The sequence below is a fragment of the Saimiri boliviensis genome, chromosome 8 (genome assembly GCF_048565385.1).
Source record: "Saimiri boliviensis isolate mSaiBol1 chromosome 8, mSaiBol1.pri, whole genome shotgun sequence".
NCBI lineage: Eukaryota > Metazoa > Chordata > Mammalia > Primates > Cebidae > Saimiri > Saimiri boliviensis.
In genome coordinates this window covers 63,065,763-63,093,266 of record NC_133456.1, presented here as the reverse complement: position 1 = coordinate 63,093,266, position 27,504 = coordinate 63,065,763, and the positions used below count along the sequence as shown (strand labels likewise).

The 27,504-nt window shown below is 42.8% G+C and overlaps 1 protein-coding gene across 2 annotated transcripts in view; it reads right to left on the bottom strand.

Moving 5' to 3' along the window:
- PPP4R2 (protein phosphatase 4 regulatory subunit 2) overlaps positions 1-16,945 on the bottom strand; it is a 76,076-nt gene extending 59,131 nt beyond the window's left edge. The window contains exons 1-2 of one of the 2 annotated variants that reach the window (XM_003939452.4): positions 16,822-16,945; positions 15,740-15,821 (exon numbers count right to left, since the gene is read on the bottom strand). In XM_003939452.4, the coding sequence (XP_003939501.1) occupies positions 15,740-15,821; positions 16,822-16,855 (116 nt within the window). In that variant the 5' untranslated portion in view covers positions 16,856-16,945. The remainder of the gene's footprint in view (positions 1-15,739; positions 15,822-16,821) is intronic. The other variant, XM_074404556.1, reaches the window with a different exon arrangement.
- Between the last annotated feature and the right edge of the window lie 10,559 nt (positions 16,946-27,504).

Below are 27,504 nucleotides of genomic sequence, written 5' to 3'. Positions count from 1 at the left end.
ATGCATATATTAAACAGAAAGCTTAGAGTCACTTCAAGCTAAAATACATGTATCAGTCTCATCACCTGTATGTTTCAAATTTATGCCTCTACAATATAACAATTTCTTAAAAGTTTTTTGTACTTGAGGTCACCGGAAAATAGTAAAAATTACAAATGTTAAGGGTACACCAGTCATCTATCTTATTGACCCTTCCACGTTCAACCTTGTCACAATTGCCCCAACATTCCCCCCAGTGCTTAAGTCCTATCATGGTGTAACACAAGGAAAGGAGGACTACACAAGTACATGCGGTCAAGCTTCAGTAAGCCACTTGAAAATATCAGAAATTATAGAAAACAACAATTATAAAATCCTACCAAAAGCAAAAAGCTCCTAATTCTTTTATTTATTTACCTATTTTTGAAGGCAGAGTCTCACCCTTTTGCACAGGCTAGACTGCTGTGTGACATGACCTCAGCTCACTGCAACCTCCACCTCCTGGATTCAAGTGATTCTCCCGCCTGCCTCAGCCTCGTGAGTAGCTGGGACTATAGGCACCTGCCACCATGCCCAGCTAATTTTTTGTATTTTTCGTAGAGGCAGGGATTCATCATGTTGGCCAGGCTGGTCTCGAACTCCCGACCTCAGATGATCCACCCACTTCAAGTTTCCAAAGTGCTGGGATTACAGGCGTAAGCCACCATGCCTGGCATAAAAGCTCCAAATTTAAACAGTGGTTTTGAAAAGATTCTGGCACTGTTACAGTAAAGAGGAGGATTTAAGACAACTGAAAAAAAGACAAGTGGTATGTATCAATAAAATGCATATTACAAGAGGATCTGGAGCTGGAATGCCTGAGTATAAAACCCAGTTTCATTACTCATCAGCTGTGCAACCCTGGACAAATTATTTAAGCCTTGTAAGCCTCAACAGCCTCATTTTTCATTTTTTTATTTTTTGAGACGGAGTTTCGCTCTTGTTACCCAGGCTGCAGTGCAATGGCGCGATCTCGGCTCACCGCAACCTCCACCTCCTGGGTTCAGGCAATTCTCCTGCCTCAGCCTTCTGAGTAGCTGGGATTACAGGCACGCGCCACCAAGCCCAGCTAATTTTTTGTATTTTTAGTAGAGACGGGGTTTCACCTTGTTGACCAGGATGGTCTCGATCTCTCGACCTCGTGATCCACCCGCCTCAGCCTCCCAAAGTGCTAGGATTACAAGCTTGAGCCACTGCGCCTGGCCAACAGCCTCATTTTTAAAAAGGACAAAGACCTACTTCAGATAGCAGTTGTAAAGACTACATCAGATTATGCATATGAAATATTTCATAATGTCTGACACAAAATAAATGATCATTAAATATTTGCCTTTTAGGAATATAAAGAAAGGCCTGGCATGGTGGCTCACACCTGTAATCCCAATATTTTGGGAAGCTGAGGTAGGTGTACCATCTGAGGTCAGGAGTTCCAGACAGGCCTGGCCAACATGGTGAAACCCCATCTCTACTAAAAATATAAAAATTACCTGGATGTTATTAGCTGGGCATGGTGGCGCGTGCCTGTAATCCCAGCTACTCGGGAGGCTGAGACAGGAGAATTGCTTGAACCCAGGAGGCGGAGGTTGCGGTGAGCCGAGATCGTGCCATTGCACTCCAGCCTGGGTAACAAGAGCGAAACTCCGTCTCAAAAAAAAAAAAAAAAAAAAAATTACCTGGATGTGGTGGCAGGCACCTGTAATCTCAGCTACTCAGGAGGGTGAGGCAGTAGAATTGCTGGAACCTGGGAGGCGGAGGTTGCAGTGAGCTGACACCATGCCACTGTACTCCAGCCGGGGTGACAACAGCAAAACTCTGTCTCAAAAAAAAATAAAACATCTACAAAAATTAGCTGGGCATGGTGGTAGACACCTGTAATCCCAGCTACTGGGGAGGCTGAGGAAGGAGAAACGCTTGAACCTGGGAGGCGGACGTTACAGTGAGCTGAGTTCGCACCACAGCACTCCAACCTGGGCAACAGAGCGAAACTCTGTCACAATTTAAAAAAAAAAAAAAAAAAAGGGGCCGGGCGCGATGGCTCAAGCCTGTAATCCCAGCACTTTGGGAGGCTGAGGCGGGTGGATCACGAGGTCAAAAGATCGAGACCATCCTTGGTCAATATGGTGAAACCCCATCTCTACTAAAAATACCAAAAAAATTAGCTGGGCATGGTGGCATGTGCCTGTAATCCCAGCTACTCAGGAGGCTGAGGCAGGAGAATTGCTGAACCCAGGAGGCGGAGTTTGCGGTGAGCCGAGATCGTGCCATTGCACTCCAGTCTGTGTAACAAGAGCGAAAACTCCGTCTTAAAAAAAAAATAAAAAGGGGGGGGGGGGGGGGGGGAATAAAAGGGAGTAATAATCCAAAGCAGGATTCCTGTGCAAAACCACCTGGTTCATTAAAGACAAAGGCCGGGCACAGTGGCTCACGCCTGTAATCCCACCATTTTGGGAGGCTGAAGCGGGCAGATCACTTAAGGTCAGGAGGTCGAGACCAGCCTGGACAACATAACATGGTGAAACCCCATCTCCACTGAGAATACAAAAATTAGCCAGGTGTGGTGGCGGGTAGTCTCCCAGCTACTCAGGAGGCTAGGGCAAGAGAACTGCTTGAACCCAGGCGGCAGAGGTTTCAGTGAGCCGAGACTGCATCACTGCACTCCAGCCTGGGTGATAGAGTAAGACTCCCATCTTTTTGAAAGAAGGTCCGGGCACAATGGCTCACCCCTGTAATCCCAGCACTTTGGGAGACCAAGGTGGGCGGATCATGAGAGCAAGAGACTGAGACCATCCTGGCCATGCTGAAACCCCACCTCTACTAAAATATAAAAAATTAGCCAGGTGTAGTGACAGGCGCCAGTAGTCCCAGCTACTCAAGGAGGCTAAGGCAGGGGAATTGCTTGAACCTGGGAGACAGAGGCTGTAGTGAGCTGAGATCTCGCCACTGCACTCCAGCCTGGTAACCGAAAAAAAAAGAGGAGACAGAGACAGAGACAAGTAAATTATAATGAAAGTAGAGTTTTAACCATGACTGTCCTTTAAGCAAGGGTCAAACAGATTATAGCATAAAGACAAGAGAGATACTCTGACATACACAGCTCCAAAAGGCTCTTAATTCTACAGAGCCTCTCAATAAAGCTTTTTATTTTCTAGCCGGGTATTGTGGCATATGCCTCTGGTCCCAGCTACTGGGGGCAGGGGCTGAGGCAGGAGGATCATTTAAGCCCAGGCGGTCAAGGCTGAAGTGGGCCATGACTGCACTGCTGCACTCCAGCCTGGGCGACACAAGACCTTGTCTCAAAAAACAAAAAAGATTCTTTTTTAACTTTTTTTTTTTTGCATTAAATGATAAGTGATAACAAAAAAGCCCTACTTCCCCTTCCACATATATGCCAAGTTTTTAAAAAACCACTAAGGACATTATGAGTATTACTTTTTATTATTACTAATTTAATATTTAAATTAGCTATTATTCACTTGATAATAGCTAATGATGTGAGTACTCAAAAGTATTTAATATTCTTTTTTTTTTTTTTTTTTTTTTTTTTGAGACGGAGTTTTGCTCTTGTTACCCAGGCTGGAGTGCAATGGCGCAATCTCGGCTCACCGCAACCTCCGCCTCCTGGGTTCAGGCAATTCTCCTGCCTCAGCCTCCTGAGTAGCTGAGATTACAGGCATGTGCCACCATGCCCAGCTATTTTTTTGTATTTTTAGTAGAGACGGGGTTTCACCAGGTTGACCAGGATGGTCTCGATCTCTTGACCTTGTGATCCACCCGCCTCGGCCTCCCAAAGTGCTGGGATTACAGGCTTGAGCCACCGCGCCCGGCAAGTATTTAATATTCTTAATAAACCTATCATTATATATCAGATACCCAAGGTATCTGATAGGTATGGAATATGCCAGTGGTTACAAGTAGATTCCACACATACATATTACAAGTAATGCAAAACCTGGGCAGCCTGATACATCAACAGGACTGCTATGGGTGAAACCAGAAAGAAGACAAGCAAAGGAACATTATCAGAGAACCGGTGAACATGAAGATCTAAAATACATTTCTCAACATAAAACGTTTTTCATAGGCACACGTAATTAAATAGTGAATACTCTCAATTGTTTACACTGTTCTGTTTCAGTTATCAATTCAGTTTTTTGCTACATATCCTGAATAATAAATTTCTACATTAAAAAGGGAAAAGATCTTCAGTCACAAGCAAAAGGAAGCACGGTGTTCTGGGGACTATAAATTCCTTATCTTCTTACTAATGAGACCTGAAGCTTACTAATGATGTTTTGAAGCAACATCAAGTTTCTGACAGGTGTCCAGTAATGTCACATCCAGTAATAGTTCATAAACATTATGAACACAGATTCACTGGCAGGCACAAAGTGGTCTGTAGATACAGATAAAACCACACATGTGCACACAGGTAACACTAACATAGGTATTTTGAGAACCTTTTTGTGACTGCAAGGAGTTTAGTAGTAGCACTGACTGGTCTTTCTCACCCCATATAGACAACTGATTCTGAACTTTTTAATGTCTCCAAACCATTCACCAACTATTAATTACTCCCTAACAGTTAACATTTTGCATTATTATCAGACATTTTAACACTAAGCACTATCACCATGCCCCATTCCTCACTGCTAGTTGCTACTGCTACACCACCACCTCCAGACACAGTGCTGCAACACAGATTCCTCTAAGCGTTCCAGCTGGACAGAACCTTGGAGATCAGCTATTGCAAGCCTCTCAATTAGTATCCGAGGAAACTGTGTCCAATAGTAATTTAAGTGATGAAAATCACTAAAAGTAGAATAATGAGTTACAGTTAACTCCCACTTAGGGGACACTCAGTATGTGCCAGGTGCTGCATTAAAAGCACCTTATAAATATAAACTCATTTAATCCCTTTAGACAGATCTAATTTATTACCTATATTTACACACCCGGAAATTAAGGGAGAGAAGTCAGCTTTGGTCACATAGTTAACTACATGATGGAATTTGGAATTCAAACCTAAGTCTGTTTTGTGCTCTTCTGACTGTCCAATCAGAGCTCATTCCACAAGATTAATACCTGGACTTGTTTCTTGGGCCATGTTCACTCTATCACTCTATTTAAGCCCAGCATACAGGTAATTTTTACTCTCCCCCAAATGTTTATATCTCTAGCTTTATACTTTATTATTCAAGTCCTTAAAACAGTTGAAACAACTAAAGGTATGAACCCCATTTTTTAAGTGAGAAAACAAGTTCATGGTTTGTCCAAAGTCTCACCAAGAAGTAGCAAAGCTAAGTTTGGAACTCAAGCAATGCTGTCTCCAAGACACAACACTACTCCACCATCACCACATGCTAACTTACATGTAATTAGGAAACTAGCCAACAACTAGTAAAAACTAAACTCAACACAAAAAACATGAGCTTATTTGGGGACCCAAAAGAATGAAGATTAGAATAATTAACTCTAGGTAGAAAATAAAGTTGGTGTGCCTAACTTCCAGTGCACCATTCAGGTTGACATGATGTGATGAAAAAGAAACTGTAATTTTATTCATGTTGATACCTTAAAAACTTCACCCATTGGAATATTTAGAAGCAAAAGGGCATCCATTCAACTAATATTTATTGAAAATCTATTGTGCTTCCTGTGTAACACTGTGATGACAGCACAAGAGGACTTTAGGTGGCACACGGATAATTCCTATTTTAGTAATTTCAGTATTTACAGATTGTAAAGTGACTCAGAAAAACCTAATTACTGCAACAAGCCAATGGCTTCAGATCTTATTTCCTACAACAAGATTAAGGGAAAAAAATTAACACAGTGGTTATGGGGGTGGGGGCCGGGGATTGAGGGCTTGACTTTTATCTATAATATTTTTTCCACTTAAAAAAATTTTGAGAGAAAAAACTCAGCTGACTTGAAGAAAAGCATTAAAGAAGTAATTGTGCAAATGTTACAAGACTGTAGAAAAATTCATACAGGTGGTATTTGGCTGACATTTTAGAAACAATTTTCAAAGTGTCAAGAAATATGTTAGACAAAACGAAACAAAATTCCCTCTTAAGAAACTCCACAGAGGCCATGCACAATAGCTCACATCTGTAATCCAAGCACATCAGGAAGCCGAGGCTGGAGGATCACTTGAAGAGTTTGAGACTAGCCTGGCCAACATGGTGAAACCAGCCTACTAAAAATACAAAAATTAACTGAGAGTGATGGTGTGCACCTGTAGTTCCAGCTACTTGGGGGGCTAAGGTACAATCGCTTGAACCCAGGAGGCAGAGGTTCAAATGAGCTGAGATCTTGCCACTGAACTCCAGCCTGGGTGACAGAATAAGACTCTGTTTCAAAATAACAAAAAAAAAAAAGAAAGAAAAAAGAAACCCCACAGAAGGATCTAATAGCCTCGTGGGCTTAAGGAGAATTTCTTTATAATAATTTATACAATTATTATAAAGGGGTCTCAGTTGTTAACTACTTTTAAATAACCTTTGATTTTCTCACTGTTATGTCAAAATACCTTAACACAAGGAACTTCAAACTGTAGGGAGAGGGAAAAAAAGAGTCAAAATATGCATTATCAACAACATGAAAACGAGTATTATTTATTGAGCATTTACTGTGCATACCAAGCACTGTGCCGAGTTTCCTATGTATTGCCTGCCCACACTTCCAGGTTGTATTATCCCATTTTATAAATAAGGGAAATGAGTTAAGAGGGATTTAAAAGTTTTCCTAAAAAGCAGAATCCTAAGAAGATGGCAATGGTGCTACAGTTTTTCATCTCTCTGAAACTTTATGGCCAAACTAGAGAGCAAAACCAAAAAGCAATGGCCCATATTTACAACAAAACTAGCTGACACAGTAGTCCCACAGATCCCAAAAAGTGGGTGAGGAAAAACTGACAGTCGCATGACCTGAACATTATGTGACAGAAAAAACACAGAGAAGTCAAGGTGTATCTCAAAGGCCCAGAAAAAGGAGAATCATAAAACAGCCAACAGGTATTCACTGGAAATCACTGCAGACAATTTGAGAACAGCAACTGAAACTGAGATGGGTTTTACCAACTCCAGCAGTGAGTGAAGAGACTGCTCTGAGTTCTAAAAGACAAATCAGATCTTGCTAACTTGAGCTCTTGAAGTGACCCAACAGTGCTCCAATCCAGAGGTAAGCCCCAGGATGAGGAGAAAGGGCCAAGAGAAATGAAGACAAGGTTCAAAAAAAAAGCAGGAGTGGCGAACACGGCCTGGAATTTCAGAATGCAAACTGCCATGTTCTTAAAATACTTCACAAAAACACTGAGTGCTCTATGTACTTAGAAAAGCTACTCTGAGCCACAATGCCTCTTGAAAGCTGAGGAAAACTAATTTCAAATAAAAATGATCAATAGCAATATATTGGGGTCAAATCGAATGACACTATTGTAAGAAAAAGAGAGTAAGGAGCAGATCAACATCCCTATAGACAACAAAATCCAGAGAGACTCATTCAAAACAGATCAAAACTGCATCACACTATTTCAAAATGACCTACAAGACACTGGGAAAACTGATACAAGACAACATAAGTCAAAATCAGAGAAACTTAGAAGCATGATGTAATTCAGGAAAAAATGAAAAATAAAAGAAACAAAATCACTTCTGAAATAAAGACTAAATGAGAAGATACACCAGAATAAATGAACACAACAGAAAATGTAATGCGTCTTTCAAAGGATTTCTAAAACATCAAAATAGATTTAAATTTTCTCTTCAAAAGACACTGGCAAGAGAATGAAGACACAAGGCACAAAGTGGTAGCAAATATTTGCATATCATGTCAGATAAAAACACTGAATCCAGAATATAGAAAGAACTCTCAAAACCACAAACAACCCAATTTTAAAATCAGTGACAATTTGAACAATCGCTTTACTGAAGACATACAGATGGCAAATGAACACATGAAAAGATGTTCAACATCATGTCATTAGAGAAACACAAATTAAGGCCAGGTGTGGTGGCTCACGCCTGTAATCCCGGCACTATGGGAGGCTGAGGCAGATCACCTGAGGCTAGGAGTTCTCCAACATGGAGAAACCCTGTCTCTACTAAAAATACGAAATTAGCCAGGCACAGTGGCATGCACCTATGGTCCCAGCTACTTGGGAGGCTGAGGCAGAAGAACAGCTTGAAACCTGGAGGCAGAAATTGCGGTGAGCCGAGACTAAGGCACTGCATTCCAGTCCAGGTGACAGAGGGAGACTCCACCTCAAAAAGAAAAAAAAAAAAAAAATGTGGCATATTCATACAGTGAATCTACTCAGGAAAAAAAAAAAAATGAAAACTATGTTGAATAGAAGCCAACGAATCATACTGATATGATTTCATTTACATAAAATTCTAGAACTCACAAATTAATCTACATTGACAAAAAGTTACTTGGAGGAAAGGGAGCACCTGCAGGGAGGGAAGATTACAATGCGGCATGAGGAAACTTCTGGAAATAATGAACGAATATGTTCACAATCTTTACTCTTGTGGTTTCCTGAGTGTAGATGTTAATTTAGCAACCTATACATTTTTAATAAATACAATGCATTGTGTATCAATTATACCACAATAACACTGCTTTTTAAAAAGTGACTCAAAAAAAGAATTTAAGACAAATGACAAGTACTGAAGATGTGCAAAGATGCAGCAATAGTCTCCCTCCCATCCCCCACAAAAACACCAGACAATAATTCCACACTGTCTTGAAATATTTAATACTTTTGAAAAATGTAAAATTTCATACTGAAAGACTATACTACCAGTGTGCAGATAGGTGGATTAAAAAAAAAAAAAGACCACACTATATATATACCTGAGTACAGTGACTTCAAAATATGCAACATGTATTTTCAAAATGTTTTTAAATATCTACTCTAAAAAAACCACTGTATTTTGGCTGGTCGCAGCGGCTTACACCTGTAACCACAGCACTTTGGGAGGCCAAGGCGGGCAGATGACAAGGTCAGAAGTTTGAGACCAGCCTGGTTGATATGGTGAAACCCCGTCCCTACTAAAAATACAAAACTTAGCTGGGCTTGGTGGCAGCTGCCTGTAATCCCAGCTACTCAGGAGGCTGAGGCAGGAGAATTGCTAGAACCTGAGAGGCGGAAGTTGCAGTGAGCCAAAGATCACGCCATTGTACTCCACCCTAGGTGGCAGAGCAAGACTCCGACTAAAAAAATAAAAAGAGGCCGGGCGCAGTGGCTCAAGCCTGTAATCACAGCACTTTGGGAGGCCAAGGCGGGTGGATCACGAGGTCGAGAGATCGAGACCATCCTGGTCAACATGGTGAAACCCCGTCTCTACGAAAAATACAGAAAGTTAGCTGGGCATGGTGACACATGCCTGTAATCCCAGCTACTCAGGAGGCTGAGGCAGGAGAATTGCCTCAACCCAGGAGGCGGAGGTTGCGGTGAGCCAAGATCGCGCCATTGCACTCCAGCCTGGGTAACAAGAGTGAAACTCCATCTCAAAAAAAAAAAAAGAAAGAAAGATAAAGAAAAACCACTGTATTTTAAAGAAAAAAAATCTTTTAGGAAGGTTAGGCAAAAAGAGTGGACAGTTAATAAAGTAAAAAATACTACCATCAGATGTTAACAGCTTGCCAGGCATGGTAACACCTCTGTAATCCCAGCAATTTAAGAGGCCTACAAAGTGGGAAGATAGCTTGAGCCCGGGAGTTCAAGCTCAGGAGACCAGCCTAAAAAGATGGTAAAAACATAGTGAAAACCCATCTCTACAGAAAACACAAAAATTAGCCAGTCCTGGCAGCACATGCCGGTAGTCCCAGCTACTTGGAAGGCTGAGGTGAGACTCTGTCTCAAAAATGAATAGATTTTAAGAGTTTTATTGAGGAAAACAATAGAATTAACAAACCTAAGATACTCAAGGATAGGAAATGTGAACCAAATATTTTATTTCCAGCCAAAGTGGCTGTCAAGGATAAAGGGCACATGCCAGGCACAGTGACTCATGCCTATGATCCCAGCTCTTAGGGAGACAGAGGTGGGAGGATAGCTTGAGCCCAGGAGTTTGAGGTCTGCCTGGGCAATACAGAGAGATCCCATTCTCCATAAAAAGGGCAGGGGGAGGGGGCAAAAAACAAACAAACAAAAAAATAAATAAAGCGCAGATAACATACAAGACATAAAATAAGAACTCCAGGCCAGGCACAGTGGCTCATGCCTGTAATCTCAGCACTTTGGGAGGCCGAGGCGGGCAGATCACTTGAAGTCAGGATTTCGAGACCAGCCTGGCCAACATGGCGAAACCTTGTTTCACCTAAAAATACAAAAGATTAGCGGGCATGGTGGCGTGCACCTGTAATTCCAGCTACTCAGGAGGCTGAGGCAGAAAAATCACTTGAACCGGGAGGGAGAGATTGCAGTGAGCCGAGATCACGCCACTGCACTTCAGCCTGGGCAACAGAGCAAGACTCTGTCTCAAAAAAACTAAACCAAAACAAAGAAAACACACACAAAAAATACTCCAGAAATACTGTTTCAATAAGCCCCTTCTCAATAATCTATTAGAGAATGAGCTTCATTCAGACAACCAAACTGAGCAGAGACAGAGACAATACAATGACAATGACATAAGGACTGACTGTAGGCATGAAATATCTAACTAGTGTAAAATTAAGATTGACAGATAAAAGGGAAAGTCGGCCGGGGCTGTGGCTCACGCCTGTAATCCCAGCGCTCTGGGAGGCAGAGGCAGAAGGATTATTTGAGGCCAGAAGTTGAAGAACAGCCTGGTCAACATGGTGAAAACCTCTACTAAACATCTCTACTAAAAACACAAAAATCAGCCAGGCAATGGTAGCACACACCAGTTATCTCAGCTACTCAGGAGGCTGAGGCACAAGAATCGCCTGAACCCAAGAGGCAGAGGTTGCAGTGAGCTATGATGGTGCCACTGCACACCAACCTGGGCAACAGAGAAAGATTCTATTTCAAAAAAACAAACGGGAAAGTTATGTAACAGCAATATGCTCAGACAATGTAGATAGAACAACTTTTTTTAAATGAGGGCTAGAAATTGGGAGAGCATATGTAAAAAAATTTTAACATTCCTAGTAATTATATCAGTGGCAGTAATATTTGTATTATTATTTCAGACTTTCTGATGTGTAATGTTGGTTATAGTCAGTAATTATAAGACATCCTGATTCTATCATTCCCTGCCTGTGTTCTTCAGAACCAGCATTTTTGGTATGCAGGAAGTTAATTAAAAACCCTGTGCACTTCCATGTTTATTGCAGCACTATTCACAACAGCCAAAATATGAAACCAGATCAGTGCAATGGCTCCATGCCTTGTAATCTTAGCACTTTGGGAGGATTGCTTGAGACCAGGAGTTGGAGATCAGCCTAGGCAACATAGCAAGACCTTGTTTCTACAAAAAAAAATTTACAAATTAGCCAGGCATGGTGGCATGTACCCTATGTGTAAGTCCTAGCTATTCAGGAGGCTGAGGGAAGAGGATCCCTCGAGCCTACGAGTTTGAGGTTACAGCGAGCTGTGACTGAGCTACTGCACTAAATCCTGGGTGACAGCAAGACCCTACCTCAAAAATGTATTTTTTTAAAACAGGAACCAACCTGAGTTCCCATCAACAGGTAAGAAAATGTGGCATATTATCCAGCCATAAAAAAAAAAAAAATTAGATCCTGTCATTTGCAGCAACATGGATGGAACTGCAGGCATTATGTTAAGTAAGTTAAGCACAGAAAGACAAACATGACATTTTCATATATGTGGGAGCAAAAAAAGTGGATCTCACAAAGAGTCTAAGACAGGAGATTACTAGAGACTGGGCAAGGGATGGGGGAGATAAACGGGGAAAAAAGAATACACACGTATTTAGTACCACCAAACTGTGTACTTAAAAATATGGTAAAGATGGTAAATTATGTAAGTGTGTGTGTGCATGTATATGTGTTTGAGACGGGGTCTTACTCTTGCCCAGGCTGGAGTGCAGTGGCACAATCACAGCTCACTGAGGCGTCAACCTCCCAGGCTCAGGTGATCCTCCCACCTCCTCCTCATCCCTAGGAATAGCTGAGACTATAGGCATATGCCACCACATTTGGCTAACTTCTTGCATTTTTTGTAGAGACGGGTTTTACCATGTGGCCCAGGCTGGTTCTCTATCACCTGGGCTCAAGCAACCCTGGGCAACCTGCCGCAGCCTCTCAAAGTTCTGGGATCAAAGGCATGAATCGCCGCATTTGGCCAGTAAATTATATGAGTATCTAAAAAAAATAGTAATTTTTTTCAACACAGTATTCCCGATTCTGGATTGCAAGTCTTAGTATTTTAACTAGCTGGGTAATAACAAACATCTCTGCCACCAGGATTGTAGTCCTGAAATACCATTTCCACTAAAAGGCAGGTTTCTTGAGAAATGTCTGGTTCACATTTGGGCAGAAAATGAGTGTGGAACACATCCTCATACCTGAGAGTAAGGATACTGTCAAACACTACTAAAGTCATGTCAAAAGGACTCTGGAGCCAACTGAAAAAGGCTACCACTGGCCAAATGGGAGACAATTTGACCATCAAAAAGGATAGCAACTGCAACTCAAGACCATCAAATACATTTAAACCCATGACTGAAACCCATGAAATGTTTAAATTCATAATTGAAACACAGCATATGCTCCTGTTTATTCAATGCATACTATATATTTAGCATGATGTCAGAAACTACGTTACCTTCAGAAGAGTGTTGCTTCAGAAAATGTCCCATTTTCAGGTGAAAGTAATCTTTCCAACATAAAAGCAACTTTTTGAAGTGGCCAGAAACAACTGATTAAGGGATTATTTTAGTTATATACCTATATAGTGTCCCTCTTGATATCAATTCAGTATGTCTTGGCGTTTTTTTCCTAACTTTCTACATCAGATGTTTACAGGTAATTTTAACAGACTAAGAAGTAAAATTGCTCAAATTTTTCCCACAACCTCCTCCACTGTAAAAGCTTATACTTACAATTCTAAAACCTCTCTAAAGCTAAAACAAGGCCAGGCGCGGTGGCTCATGCCTATAATCCCAGCACTTTGGGAGGCCGAGACAGGTGGAACACGAGGTCAAGAGATCGAGACCATCCTGGTCAACATGGTGAAACCCCGTCTTTACTAAAAATACAAAAATTAGCTGGGCATGGTGGCGCACACCTGTAGTCCCACCTACTTGGGAGGCTGAGGCAGGAGAATTGCTTGAACCCAGGAGACAGAGGTTGCGGTGAGCCAAGATCGCGCCATTGCACTCCAGCCTGGGTAACAAAAGCAAAACTCCATCTCAAAAAAAAAAAAAAACTAAAACAAAAAGTGTCAAATCAAATGGTTTTTTTGAAAAGAAAAAGAAATAGCCTAGGGGTCACTGATTTTGATCCATAAAGTTTCACATATTACTTCGGTTCATGCTTTCTTGTTATAATGCATCAGTGAAAATAAAACCAGAAATACGACTTTTTTTTTGAGACAGGGTCTCACTCTGACACTCAGGCTGCAGTACAGTGGCACCATCATGGCTCACTGTGGCCTCAACCTCCCAGGTTCCAGCAATTCTCCTGCCTGAACCTTGGAGTAGCTGGGACTAAAAGCATGTACCAACATGCCCAGATATTTTTAAATTTTTTTTCCTGAGCTCAAGTGATTCTGTTTCCCAAAGTGCTGAGATACAGGGGTGAGCCACCACATCCGGTGGAAATGCTTATCTTAAGCAATCCACCCATCCTAAAACACGACAAAGGTCTAAACTGCTATTCTTTAAATTTTCATTCTCGTTACACTCTCACATACTAGACAAAGCTTAATTTAGCCATAAATGGCTAATAGAAATTCTGCAAATTTCAGTATCAAAGGTATGCCATATTGATAAAAATAAAGCTTAAAGCAAAATGCATGAACACTGGTTGCTTACATAAAAAAATGTATTTTCCAAATTCCACTGAATATAAGTATCTAAGTACACCAATCATTTCAGTATAAAACATGCTTAGTGAATATATAAACACATAACACGGGGTGAGGGTAGAGTATTTTAAGTCCTATTCTACCATGATAAAATAACTGTCCAAAAAAAAAAAAAAATCAGGTATTTCCCCAGCCACTCGGTGTTCCATTAAGACAGGGTATTAAAAAGCTATCTTTTAGAAAGCTTTCAACTATTCATACATTTATAATTTATAGGCAATGTGTTTTATCAAAAAGGGAAAGGAGTGTGTACAAACCTGATAAACTGAATGAGGTTTTAAGTAGTCATCTCTAAACAGTTTAATACAACCTTGTTTATCAAAACACACCCAAAAGTAAAATGCTATTTGACTTGACATTGTTGACAAAGCTAAGTCCGTGCCAACTAGCAATTCAAGAGGAATACTGGCAGTCTAAGCATTTGTTTTAGGGATTAATTTATTTTTGAAAGATGGCATCTGGTCATTTTTAGGCTTATCTATGTAAGCACAAATTAACAGTTTTACATTAATTTGTTTTAAATCAAGATGGTCTATGAGAGACTATAATTTGAAAGTAAAAATGACTCCCCCTGCCCAGGAGGGTCTCATTTTTTAATGTAATAAATAGAAACATAAGATTGAACACATCACAATCACGTTCTCAAGATGACTGGTGTATTTTAACAGAAAACAAGAGATTCAGCTTGTAGACGTGACCATTAAATCAAGCGTGAAGGGAGCACAGGTTTTGTTTTGTTTTGTTTTTGTTTTTGTTTTTTTCTAAAATTAGGCTAGTTGTTAAAAGACTAGACTACAACCATGAGCAAATCTTGTGAGAAACGAACTTGCTAAAAATAAAGCCAGAGAAATTACACAATACTTGCTGAAAGCTACAATCACACTAGGCAGATAACCCACTTACTAACACTGAACCCAAAGAAACTTATCCCCTTTCCAGCTCCCTCAGCTCCCACCAAAAGACTACAAAAAGAAGTCATCAAAGATGCACTGTCCTCTACAAATAAACTTAGCCAGTGTGTGTCCTACCACACAAACTAAAAAACAATAACCTGGAATGTTTCTTTTGAACACACCCCTAACTTTTTAAGTTTCAGATTCAGAACATTTGGAAACAAGCTTAATAAAATGCTGAGCATATGTAACAAGTTAGCTATCCTAGGAAGTTTATAGGACAGTCAAAACTGCAGCATCTGTAATTTGTCAGATAATCAGTCCTCAACATGATAAACTGAAGTGACATTTCAAACACCCACATATGCAAATATGATTTAAGAAAAAAAAAAGGGCTGGACACAGAACAGTATTAGAAAATACCACCAAGACTCAAAATAGAATCAAAGTCACAAATTCTGGGAATAAGCCTATTTGCCAAATAAGCCAAAAAGGGTCATAATGGAATAGGCATTCTTCCTTTTTCTGGCTCTTTCAGACTGATACGTTCTCTAAGTATGCCAAAGCCTAGACTATAAAGAAAATTTTAACATACACACGTTTTTAAATTCCATTACAGAGCATGTATAGAGTAAATAAGGATACACGTTCTTTAAATGTAAATTTATACATAAATTAGTTAAATGACCAGGACTTCTACAATTTAGAATGATTATCCCAAAATACACTTTTATCCCTTTCATAAGCAATTCTGAATAATGCAGTGGTCTGTAACAACCAATGCATGTTTTCAACTCACATTGTTTCACCAGTCTTGGCTACATGACACAGAAACTGATCCAGGACAGGACAAACTTCCTTTTTCCCCCTCTTCTCAAAATCTAAATAAAGGAAGAAAAAAAAAATGTTAGTTTTCTCAAAAGCCCTGTTAAAACAAACTTCCCTCCCAGTCCTTTCCCTTATTAAGAAGCAATTACATAAAAAATAAAAATAAGGCCTCTCAACCAAATAATCACCTCAACCCTCCAAGTTCTACTTCCAACATGTCACCCTCTTTACAGATAACAAGAATCCTCCTAAAGGGGGCACTCAACTCAACAAACCATTTTTAACCCAGGGCTTCTCGAAGCGTGGTCCGGGAGAACACCAGCATCACATTAATCCGGGAACCCAGTGAAAATAAAAATCCCGAGGCCCGGACTCCCACCAGTTGTTCATCTAAGTCCATAAATCTGCCTTTTCAAGAAACAACTACCACCCCAAGTAGCCGTTCCCAAATGATTCTGCATGTCAAGGAGTAATTCTCAAAACGTTGAAATCTCTCTACTCGAAGTTTGAAATTCACTGTTCTCAAGCCTGTTGCGTTGAAGTCGTGCAATCAAGAACAGTGAAGGCAAACACCTTGAAATTAGGGCGCGGAAGGATGACTTCCAAAGCCCCGAAAAAGGCATCCTGAGACAACTTAAAAGTTGCGGTGCCACCACCCCCCGCCCCCGCAACCAACCTTTTACTTCTTCTCCCACAACGCCTGGCGTTCGAGTGGCCTGGCGGAGAAAAGAGGCTGCCTGGGAGGGAGGGGTCTGCGGGCCCCTGACTCGTTTCCCGAACCGATGGGAGAAGGACTGGGGCCCCGCAAGAGCTTCCCGGCTCCCCTCCCCCAGCCCAGACGCCGGCGGCCGACACAAAGCCGGAGCGGGGCGGGAGGGAGCTGCCCACAGGGCTCCCCGCCCCTGGGGAGGCGGAGGGGGATGGGAGCCCGGGAAGCGCGCTCCCCACACCGGGCCTGGCCCTGACCTGGCCCTCGGGGCCACCCGCCCTGAAAGGAAAGAAGAGAGGGCCGGAGAAGATGAGGAGGAATGGAGAGGGGGCAGCTACCCCCACCTTTCAGCGCCTCCTGGAGCCTCTCGACGTCCATGGCTTCCCGGAGTCCCTCACAGCCTCCGCCTCCCTCCGCAGGTCTCCTGGGGACCGGAACGCCTCCCCCCACCCCCCCGACGCCCTCCCCCTCCCTCGTACACACTCCGGCACGCAGGCGACCGGGGGGGGGAACGAAGGGAGCCGGGGGAAGCGTGCGAGACAGCGAGACCGACAGAGCGAGCACCTCCCCAAGTCGCTACCACCAACCCTCCAACATGGCGCCACGCACGTCACTGCGCGCACGCTCCTCGCCGCCGTCCTCGCTCCCGCCGCGCGCCCCCGCCCAGAGCCCGAGAACGCGTGCGCGGCGGAGGCGTGACGTAAAAGCCCGGCGCAGCCGCTTGGCGCGGCTGTGTGCCTGCTGGTGCTGCAGTGCCAGCTCCGGGCCACCCTCCGCGGAGCTGAAGACTGACAGTGAGGCAAGAGGGTTGCAGGCGGACTCCCAGGCTTTGAATCCCTGCAGTTTGCTCTCTGTGTGACCTTAAGCTATTTACTTCGCCTCTCTGGGCCTCATTTTCCCCATCTGTACAGTGAAGGCACTGGTACTGATGCCCTATGCAGTTGCTGTGGGAATTCAGTGTGTACACTTCGCGTTCAGAATGTGCCTAAAAAAACGTTCAGCGAGGCCAGGCGGGGGGCTCACGCCGGTGTTCCCAGTGCTTTGGGAGGGAGGCCTAGGCGAGAGGCCCGGAGTTCGAGACCGGCCTAGGCAAAAAAGTGAGACCGTCCCCGCACCTTTCTCTATATAGAAATAAAGGCCGGGCGCGGTGGCTCACGCCTGTAATCCAAGCACTTTGAAGGCCAAGGCGGGCGGATCACCTGAGGTCGGGAGTTCAAGACCAGCCTGACCACCATGTGAAACCCCGTCTTTTAAAAAAGGAAGAAAGAAATACAGGCCTGGTGCTGTGGCTCAAGCCTGTAATCCCAGCACTTTGGGAGGCTGAGGCGGGTAGATCACATGAGGTCAAGAGTTGAAGACTAGCCTGGCTAACATGGCGAAAACCTGTCTCTACTAAAAATACAAAATGTAGCCGGGCATGGTGGCGCGTGCCTGTAATCCCAGCTACTCGCAAGGCTGAGGCACAGAATCGCTTGAACCCAGGAGGCGGAGGTTGCAGTTAGCCAAAGATCGCGCCACTGCACTCCAGCCTGGGCGACAAAGCGAGACTGTTTCAAATAATAAAACTTAAAATGCATACATACCTACACTCAGCATTACTAGTAATCCTAACAAGAATATCTCCCTGCCTAACCCAAAGTGATTAAGAGCTCAAGGTTTGGAATCAATATTCAAATCCCAACTCAACTACTTACTCCCTGTGTGGCCCTGAAGTAGTTACCTAAACTCAGGCAGCTTCAGGGTTCTTACATATAAAATGGGGGGGGGGGGGGGAGGTTAAGATAGCCAAGAGGATTGAGTAAAATGGCAAATGTGAAACATTTAGCACAGTGCGTGGGGAAGACTCAATTAAGGTGGCTGCGGTTTTTATTACCGCCGTGATTATTAATACATTACATAATCACCCAGGAAGTAGGAGAGGGCGGGAACCTCAGAATTCCTCTTCAGCCCTGACATTTTACAAGAGGGAAAGCTGTGTCATAGACAGCAAGTCTGGCGAGACAGCGCTAGAACCCAGAACCTGAAACATCTAGCTCCCAGACAGTTTTTGGACATTTTTATACGCTTAATCTGTTGAGCTTTTAAAAGAAAAGGTACTGCCCGGACACGGCGGCTCAGACCTGTAATCCCAACACTTTGGGAGTCTAAGGTGGACAGATCACATGAGGTCAGGAGTTTAAGATCAGCCCGACCAACATGGCAAAACCCGTCTCTACTAAAACTACAAAAAAAAAAAATAAATAAAAAAAAAAAATTAGCCGGGCCTGATGGCAAGCACCTGTAATCCTAGCTACTCATGAGGCTGAGGCAGGAGAATCGCTTGAACCCGGGAGGCTGAGGTTGCAGTCAGACAAGATTGCGCCACTGTACTCCATCCTGGGAGTGACAGAGTGAAACTCCGTCAAAAAAGGAAAGAAAGGAAGAAGGGAGGGGAAGGGAAGAGAGGGGGGAGGGGGGAAGGGGAGGGGAGGGGGGAAGGGGAGGGGAGGGGGGAGGGGGGGAGGGGAGGGGAGGGGGAAGGGGAGGGGAGGGGGGAGGGGGAAGGGGAGGGGAGGGGGGGAAGGGGAGGGGAGGGGGGAGGGGAGGGAGGAAGGGGAGGGGGGAAGGGGAGGGGAGGGGAGGTGTTCCACCTCTTCCTAAAATCCAGCACAGCACAAAGTCATGGAAGGAAGGAGGGGAGAGAAGGACAGAGAGAGGAAGGAAGGGAGGGAGAAAGGAAGGAAGAAGGAGGGAGGGAGGGAGGGAGGGAAGAAGGTTATTGTTTGGTGTTAGAAGATAAAAGTTTGGACACAGCCGTTACACTACTGACCCTCTTAAAAGAGAGTGGGTTTGATCCTGATCCTAGGTGGTAGAGGTAGGCAAAAGACACACCCAAAATAGCTCTCTCAAATTGTGCCATCAGAGAACCAGTCCCCTGTGTCTGAGGTTGAAAGCTGGAGATCAGCCTGGCCAACATGATGAAACCCTATCTTTACTAAAAATACAAAAATTAGCTGGGCGTGGTGGGGAGCACTTGTAACCCCAGCTACTCGGGAGGCTGAGGCAGGAGAATTGCTTGAACCCAGGAGGAAGAGGTTGCAGTGAGCCAAGGTCATGCCACTGCACTCCAGTCTGGGCAACAAGAGCAAAACTCCGCCTCAAAAAGATATAAAGAAAAAAAAGGAAAACAGAAATATAAAGAGCTGAAATTGCTTGTACAAAATCACACAACTACATAGGCAGGTGACTGACCCATGAGTCAAACCTAGACTGGCTTCGGGGTCCCCAAACACTTTCTTGTCCTCAAGAAAGTTGCAAATACTAGGAAATACTAGGAAAGATAAGATGTGAGTGTAGTCCCTCATGCAAGGTAGAAAGCAAGGCTGTATATCAGACATTCAGAGGCCTGCAAAATTTCTTCCAGGCAGAGATGGAAGCTGCTTTTTAGAAAGGATCTCGCTTAAAGACTAGAAAAGATTTGTCCTGAGAGAGAAGAGCCCTCCAGACAGAGGGAATAGTATTAAGGTGAACAGTCTGTGAGGGTCTTCAAGGTGCTGGGGGAAAGTTGGTGCATAGTCTCTCTTTCCCCCAGCGAGCTCATGGTCTAATAGGAGAGGTGGACCTTAAATAAATATGAACATTCAGGAAAACAGGCAAGATGAAGGCCTATGTTCTGGATGAGCACAAGAGGGAAAAGGCCTGAACAAGGAGGAGACACAGACTAGACAGTGAGACAGAAAGAGACAGGAGAGAGAAAACAGCCAGAACCATGTCAGAGAACATGTGGGTGGATCTTTTTTTTAACCTCAGGGAAAAATACTGGAGCTTGGCTGTCCTTCTGAGATGGGTCTGTGGGAAGGGACAAGAAGGGATTGAAAAAAATCTAGAAAAACCAATATCCAGTCTAAACAAGCTGGAGAACAGAGGACAGACTGAGTTACACTACCACTGTACGAAGCTTTAGACCTTCTTTGATTCTCCTGGCTTTTTATTCTTGCCCTGAAGTTTTTATTTGTACACATAACAAGTACCAATAAGGCTGAGATAGGAAGATAAACTAAACTGAACACACTTTTCTAAACAAGCATGAGAGCAGTTTCATAAACGCATCAGGCTTCACTTTTTTCCCAGAGACTTTCCACGTTTTTAGTGGAAACAAGGATAACAAAAAGTCTGTGCAAAAAGACCCTGGGTTGTTGTCTCTGGTGTCACCACAGGCATGATGGCTGCTGGTGGCCATGCTGAGTTTAAGAGCAGTGTCAGAGGAGGCAACTGGCACAGTGGGGTTGCCTAGGTGGCCGTCTTGATTAGGTCTGACTGTAGTACTGGAAGTTGGCTTCGAAATGTGTGAAAGAAAATGGGAATTTTGGCTGCATGTGGTGGTTCACACCTGTAATCCCAGCACTTTGGGAGGCCAAGGTGGGGGGATCACGAGGTCAGGAGTTTGAGACCAGCCTGGCCAACATGGTGAAAACCCGTCTCTACTAAAAATACAAAAAAATTAGCTGGGCATGGTGCCGCAGCTACTCAGGAGGCTGAAGCAGGAAAATCACTTGAACCCAGGAGGCGGAGGTGCAGTGAGCTGAGAAGGTGTCACTGCACTGCAGCCTGGTGACAGAGTGAAACTCAGTTAAAAAAAAAAAATGGAAGTTTATGAGGATAGTAGGGTATTCCACAGATCAAGGATGATCTCTGAACCCAGCAGCCATTCTCTTCTTCAACTCTGCACACTTTCTGTCTCTTTCTCTCTCTCTCTCTCTCTCTCTCTCTCTCTCTCTCTCTCTCTCTCTCTCTGTGTGTGTGTGTGTGTGTGTGTGTGTATCTCTCTCTCTTTCTCCACACCCATACCCACACATCCTCATTCTATAGGTTCTGTTTCTTTGGAGAACCCTGACTAATACATGCACAGTCATGTGTCACTTAATAACAGAGATAAATTATGAGAAACATACTGCTGGGCAATTTCATTGTTGTGCAAGCATCGTAGAGGGCAGTTACACAAACCTAGATGGTATAGCCTCCTACACACCTAGACTATGATACTCTCTACTGCTCCTAGGCTACGAACCATTACAGCCTGTTACTATCCTGAATACTGTAGGCAATTGTAACACAATAGTAATAGAGAGACTAGTTTATCTAAACATACCCAAACATAGAAAAGGCATAGTAAAAATACAGTATTATAATCTTATGAGACCACTGTCATTTATGTGATCTGTCGTCGACTGAAACATTGCTATGTGTGCATGACTGTGTATACACACATAGACACATACATACGCATATATACAATAATTGAATATGATAACATTGAATAGTGCATTGGTTAAGAGAAAAAGGTCTAAAATCAGAAACCTAGTTTAATTCCTGGCTTATTACTTCTAAGCTGTGTGAACTCAGGTAAATGATTAATAGCAAAGTGCCTCAGTTTCCTTATGTGTCAATTGAAGTCAATAGTGGTGACTTATTCATTGGTTTGCAGAGAGAATGAAGCCAGTGATCTGACTCAATGTTAGGTATTGTTCTTACATAGGTTAAGATGTAAAATAATCTTTATGGTTTTTCTTTTTCTTTTGAAATGATTTCAAACTCACATAAAAGTTTCAAGTACAGGCTAGGCACAGTGGCTCACGCATATAATCCTAGCACTTTGGGAGGCCAAGGTGAGTGAATCACCTGAGGTCAGGAGTTCGAGACCAGCCTGGCCAACATGGTGAAACCCTGTCTCTACTAAAAATACAAAAAATTGCCAGGCATGGTGGCATACACCTGTAGTCCCAGCACTCAGGAGGCTGAGGCAGAAAAATCACTTGAACCCAGGTGGCAGAGGGTGCAGTGAGTCAAGTTCTCACCACTGTATTCCAGCCTGGGAGACAGAACAAGACTCCATCTAAAAAACAAACAACAAAAAAGTTGCAAGTACAGTATGAACATTTTTTTTCTGAACTACTTGAGAGTAAGCTGCTGAAGAGATACCCCTAAACCCCTAAAAATATTAGTATATAATTGCTAAACATAATTGTATAACAATTTTTATATAACAGTTGTTACAACAATGACATTCTCCTGCATAACCAAAATACTATCTATCATCAAGACCAGGAAATTAGCATTGGTATGTTACCTCCACCTGACCCTCACACCTTACTTAAGTTGCATCAATTGGCTTGATAATATTCTTTGTAAGAAAAAGATCCAGTCTAGGTTCAAGTGTTTCATTCAGTTGTTATGTCTCTTCAGTCTCCTTTAGGCTGAAAGAGCTCCTCAGTTTTTCCTTGACTTTCCATACCTTGATCCTGCTGAAGAGTACAAATGTGTGGACCGGCCCTCAGTGTGAAGTTGTGTGATGTTTTCTCCTTATTAGATCTGGGCCATGCATCTCTGGCAGGAATATCATAAAGGGATGCTGTATTCTTCTCTTTCCATCCCATTGGATGACACACCATTTCAATTTGTCTCATTACTAATGATGTTCATATTGATTACACGAAGAAGGTAGTACCTGCCAAGTTTCATCTCTAAAGGTTGTTTTTCCCCCTTTATAATTATATTAGCTCCTTGTGGTTGCTGTAACAAGTTACCACAAACTGGGTGGCTGAAGACAACAGAAATGTATTCTCTTGCCGTTCTGGAGGCTAGGAGTCTGAGATGAAGGTGTCAGTAGGACCATGCTATCTCTGAAAGCTCGAGGGGAAGATCCATTCTGTGTCTCTTCCAGCTTCAGGTGACTGTCAGTATTCCTTAACTTGAGACCACATCACTCCAGTCCCTGCCTCTGTGATCACATCACCTCTTCCTCTTCTGTCTCTCAAATTCTCCTCAACCTCACACTTTGGACACTACAGGCTGGGGATGGTGGCTCACATCTTTTATCCCAGCACTTTGGGAAGCCAAAGTAGGCGGATCACTTAAGGTCAAGAGTTCAAGACCAGCCTGGCCAATATGGTGAAACCCCATCTCTACTAGACACACAAAAATTAGCCAGGTATGGTGGCACAAGTCTGTGATCCCAGCTACTTGGGAGGCTGCGGCAGGAGAAGTGCTTGAACCCAGGTGTCAGAGGTTGTAGTGAGCCGAGATCGCACCACTGCACCCCAGCCTGGACGACAAAGTGAGACTTTGTCTCAATTAAAAAAAATTATTTTATACTGCAACCCAATAAACATTAATTATATACTATATAATCAAAATATGATTTTATAAAGCAATATTTATATTGCTATTTCTTTTTTTTTTAGCAAAGGAGCTCTCACTGTAGCTGAGCTTTTGGGTTTTCTTATTTTTATTTTTATTTCTTTGTTTTTTTTTTTTTTTGAGAAAGAAAAAAGAATAATAAGAAAAAGAATAAAGAAAAGGAAGAAAGAGAAAGAGGAAGAGGGACAGAGAATGGGGGTATTGCTTTATTGCCCGGGCTAGAATGCAGTCTAAATATGGGTATGCCTATAATTGTCCTTAATAATGGAGACATAAAAGAAAATGAGGGAAGAGAATAACAAACAAGGAGCCAACCAACATTTCGTTTAAACTTCTAAGTTGATATGATGTGGTACTGATAAAAGTGTATATTTTGTGTATTTAAAGTGGAGAGTTCTATAAATGTTAATTACGTTTACTTGTTCCAGATCTGAGTTCAAATTCTGGATATTGTTGTTAATTTTTTGTCTCATTGATCTGTCTAATATTAATGTTGAAGTCTCCCACTATTATTGTGTGGGAGTCTAAGTCTCTTTATTAGTCTTGTATGTCTGGGTATTCCTGTTTTGGGTGCGTATATATTTAGGATCTGTAGCTCTTCTTGTTGTTGCATTGATCCTTTTATCATTATATAATGTCCTTCTTTGCTTCTTTTGATCTTTGTTGCTTTAACGACTATTTTGTCAGAGGCAAAAATTGTAACTTCTGCTTTTTATTTATTTATTTTAGCTCTCTGTTTGGTTGGTAAATCTTTCTCCATCCGTTGTTCTGAGTCTTTGTGTATCCTTGAACGTGAGATGGGTCTGGATGCAGCATACTGATGGGTTTTAGTTTTTTATCCAAATTGCCTGTCTGTCTTTGGATTGGGGGATTTAGTCAATTTAAATTTAGAATTAATAATGATATATGTGAGTTTTAATACTGCCATTTAATATAAGCTGGCTATTTTGCCCATTAGTTGATGTAAATTCTTCATTATATTGCTCTTTACTTTTTGGTATTTTTTAGAAAGGCTGATACTGTTTGTTCCTTTCTATGTGTAATGGTTCTTTCAGAAGCTCTTGTAAAGCAGGGCTGGTGGTGATGAAATCTCTGAGTGCTTGCTTGTTCACAAAAAACTTTATTTTTCCTTCACTTATGAAGCTTAGTTTGGCTGGATGTGAAATTCTAGGTTGAAAGTTTTTCTTTTCTTTTTTTTTTTTTTTTTTTTTTCTTTGAGACGGAGTTTCGCTCTTGTTACCCAGGCTGGAGTGCAATGGCACGATCTCGGCTCACCATAACCTCCGCCTCCTGGGTTCAGGCAATTCTCCTGCCTCAGCCTCCTGAGTAGCTGGGATTACAGGCACGTGTCACCATGCCCAGCTAATTTTGTGTGTGTGTGGGTTTTTTTTTTTTGTTTGTTTGTTTTTTTTTTTTTTTTTTTTTGAGACAGAGTTTCGCTCTTGTTACCCAGGCTGGAGTGCAATGGCGTGATCTCGGCTCACCGCAACCTCCGCCTCCTGGGTTCAGGCAATTCTCCTGCCTCAGCCTCCTGAGTAGCTGGGATTACAGGCACGAGCCAGCGTGCCCAGCTAATTTTTGTATTTTTAGTAGAGACGGGGTTTCACCATGTTGACCAGGATGGTCTCGATCTCTTGACCTCGTGATCCACCCGCCTCAGCCTCCCAAAGTGCTGGGATTACAGATGTGAGCCACCGCGCCTGGCCAATTTTTTGTGTTTTTAGTAGAGACAGGGTTTCACCATGTTGACCAGGATGGTCTTGATCTCTTGACCTCGTGATCCACCCGCCTCGGCCTCCCAAAGTGCTGGGATTACAGGCTTGAGCCACCACGCCCAGCGAAAGTTCTTTTCTTTAAGGATGTTGAATATTGGCCCCCACTCTCTTCTGGCTTGTAGGGTTTCTGCTGAGAGATCTGCTGTAAGTCTGATAGGCTTCCCTTTGTGGGTAACCTGACCTTTCTCTCTGGCTGCCCTTAGTATTTTCTCCTTCATTTCAACCTTGGTGAATCTGACGATTATGTGCCTTGGAGTTGCTCTTCTTGAGGAATATCTTTGTGGTGTTCTCTGTATTACCTGTAGTTGAATATTATCCTGCCTTACTAGGTTGGGAAAATTTTTCCTGAATAATATCCTGAAGCGTATTTTCCAGCTTGGATTCTCTTTGTCACATTCAGGTACACCTATCAAGCGTAGATTAGGTCTTTTCACATAGTCCCATATTTCTTGGAGACTTTGCTCGTTCCTTTTTATCCTCTTTTCTCTAATCTTGTCTTCTTGTTTTGTTTCATTGAGTTGGTCTTTGACCTCTGATATCCTTTCTTCTGCTTGATCAATTCGGCTGTTAAAACTTGTGCATACTTCACGTAGTTCTCGTATTGTGTTTTTCAGCTCCATCAATTCACTTATTTTCCTCTCTAAATTGTGTATTCTTGTTAACATTTTGTCAAACCTTTTTTCAAAGTTCTTAGTTTCTTTGGATTGGGTTAGAACAAGTTCTTTTAATTAACAGAAGTTTCTTATTATCCACATTTTGAAGCCTGCTTCTGTAATTGGAACACACTCGTTCTCCATCAAGCCTTGTTTCGTTGCTGATGAGGAACTGGGATCCCCTGCTGAGGGAGAGGCGTTCTGATCTTGGGTATTCTCAGCCTTTTTTGGCTGTTTTCTTCCCTTCGTTGTAGATTTATCCATCTGTGGTCTTTATAATTACCGTCTTTGTAATTGGGTTTCTGAGTGGACGTCCATCTTATTGATTCTCAGTGCCGAAATCTGAGCAACCCACTGCGCTGACTAAATCAGTGGCGTTAAGATTGACCGACACTCCGAGGCGCCGGCAAAACCGCCTCGCGGGTCACAAGAGTTGCGCTGGTGAACCGTGGGGCTCCTCTGCTGGGAATCTCCTGGTGTGTGAGCAACAAGAATTCATGTGCAGGTGTGGCATCCTCTTGTTCTTTGCACTTTCACTGGGAGCTACAATCCTGAGCTGCTAGTGATCGGCCATCTTGGATCTCTTTCCCTATATTGCTATTTATTGCTTATTTTTTAAGACACAGTCTCACTCTGTTGCCCAGGCTGGAGTGCAGTGATGCCATCTTCGCCCACTGCAATCTCTGCCCCCCGGGTTCAAATGATTTTCTTGCCTTAGCCTCCTGCCTTAGCTAGGATTATAGGCGTCCACCACCACAACTGGCTAATTTGTATATTTTTAGTAGAGATGGAGTTTCTCCATGTTGGCCAGGCTGGTTTTGAACTCCTGACCTCAATTGGCCCACAGAGCTCGGCCTCCCAAAGTGCTGGGAATACAGACATCAGCCACCATGCCTGGCCATTGATATGTACTCTGACATATTCTCTTCTATTTTTTTTTTTTTTTTTTTTTTTTTGAGACGGAGTTTCACTCTTGTTTCCCAGGCTGGAGTGCAATGGCGCGATCTTGGCTCACTGCAACCTCCACCTCCTGGATTCAGGCAATTCTCCTGCCTCAGCCTCCTGAGTAGCTGGGATTACAGGCATGAGCCACCATGCCCAGCTAATTTTTTGTATTTTTTTTTTTAGTAGAGACGGGGTTTCACCATGTTGACCAGGATGGTCTCGATCTCTTGACCTCGTGATTCACCCGCCTCAGCCTCCCAAAGTGCTGGGATTACAGGCTTGAGCCACCGCACCCGGCCTCTCTTCTATTTTTTTTTTAAACATTAGCTGTAGCTTCTTTGATAGTGGCATGAAGAACACAGCTATAACATACTTTTATCATACCACATTATAATTATTTTAATATTTATTTACACAATTAAAGTGTAATCTATTTGAGGGTAGGGTTGCCTCTTATTCACTATGTGTCTCCAAAGCC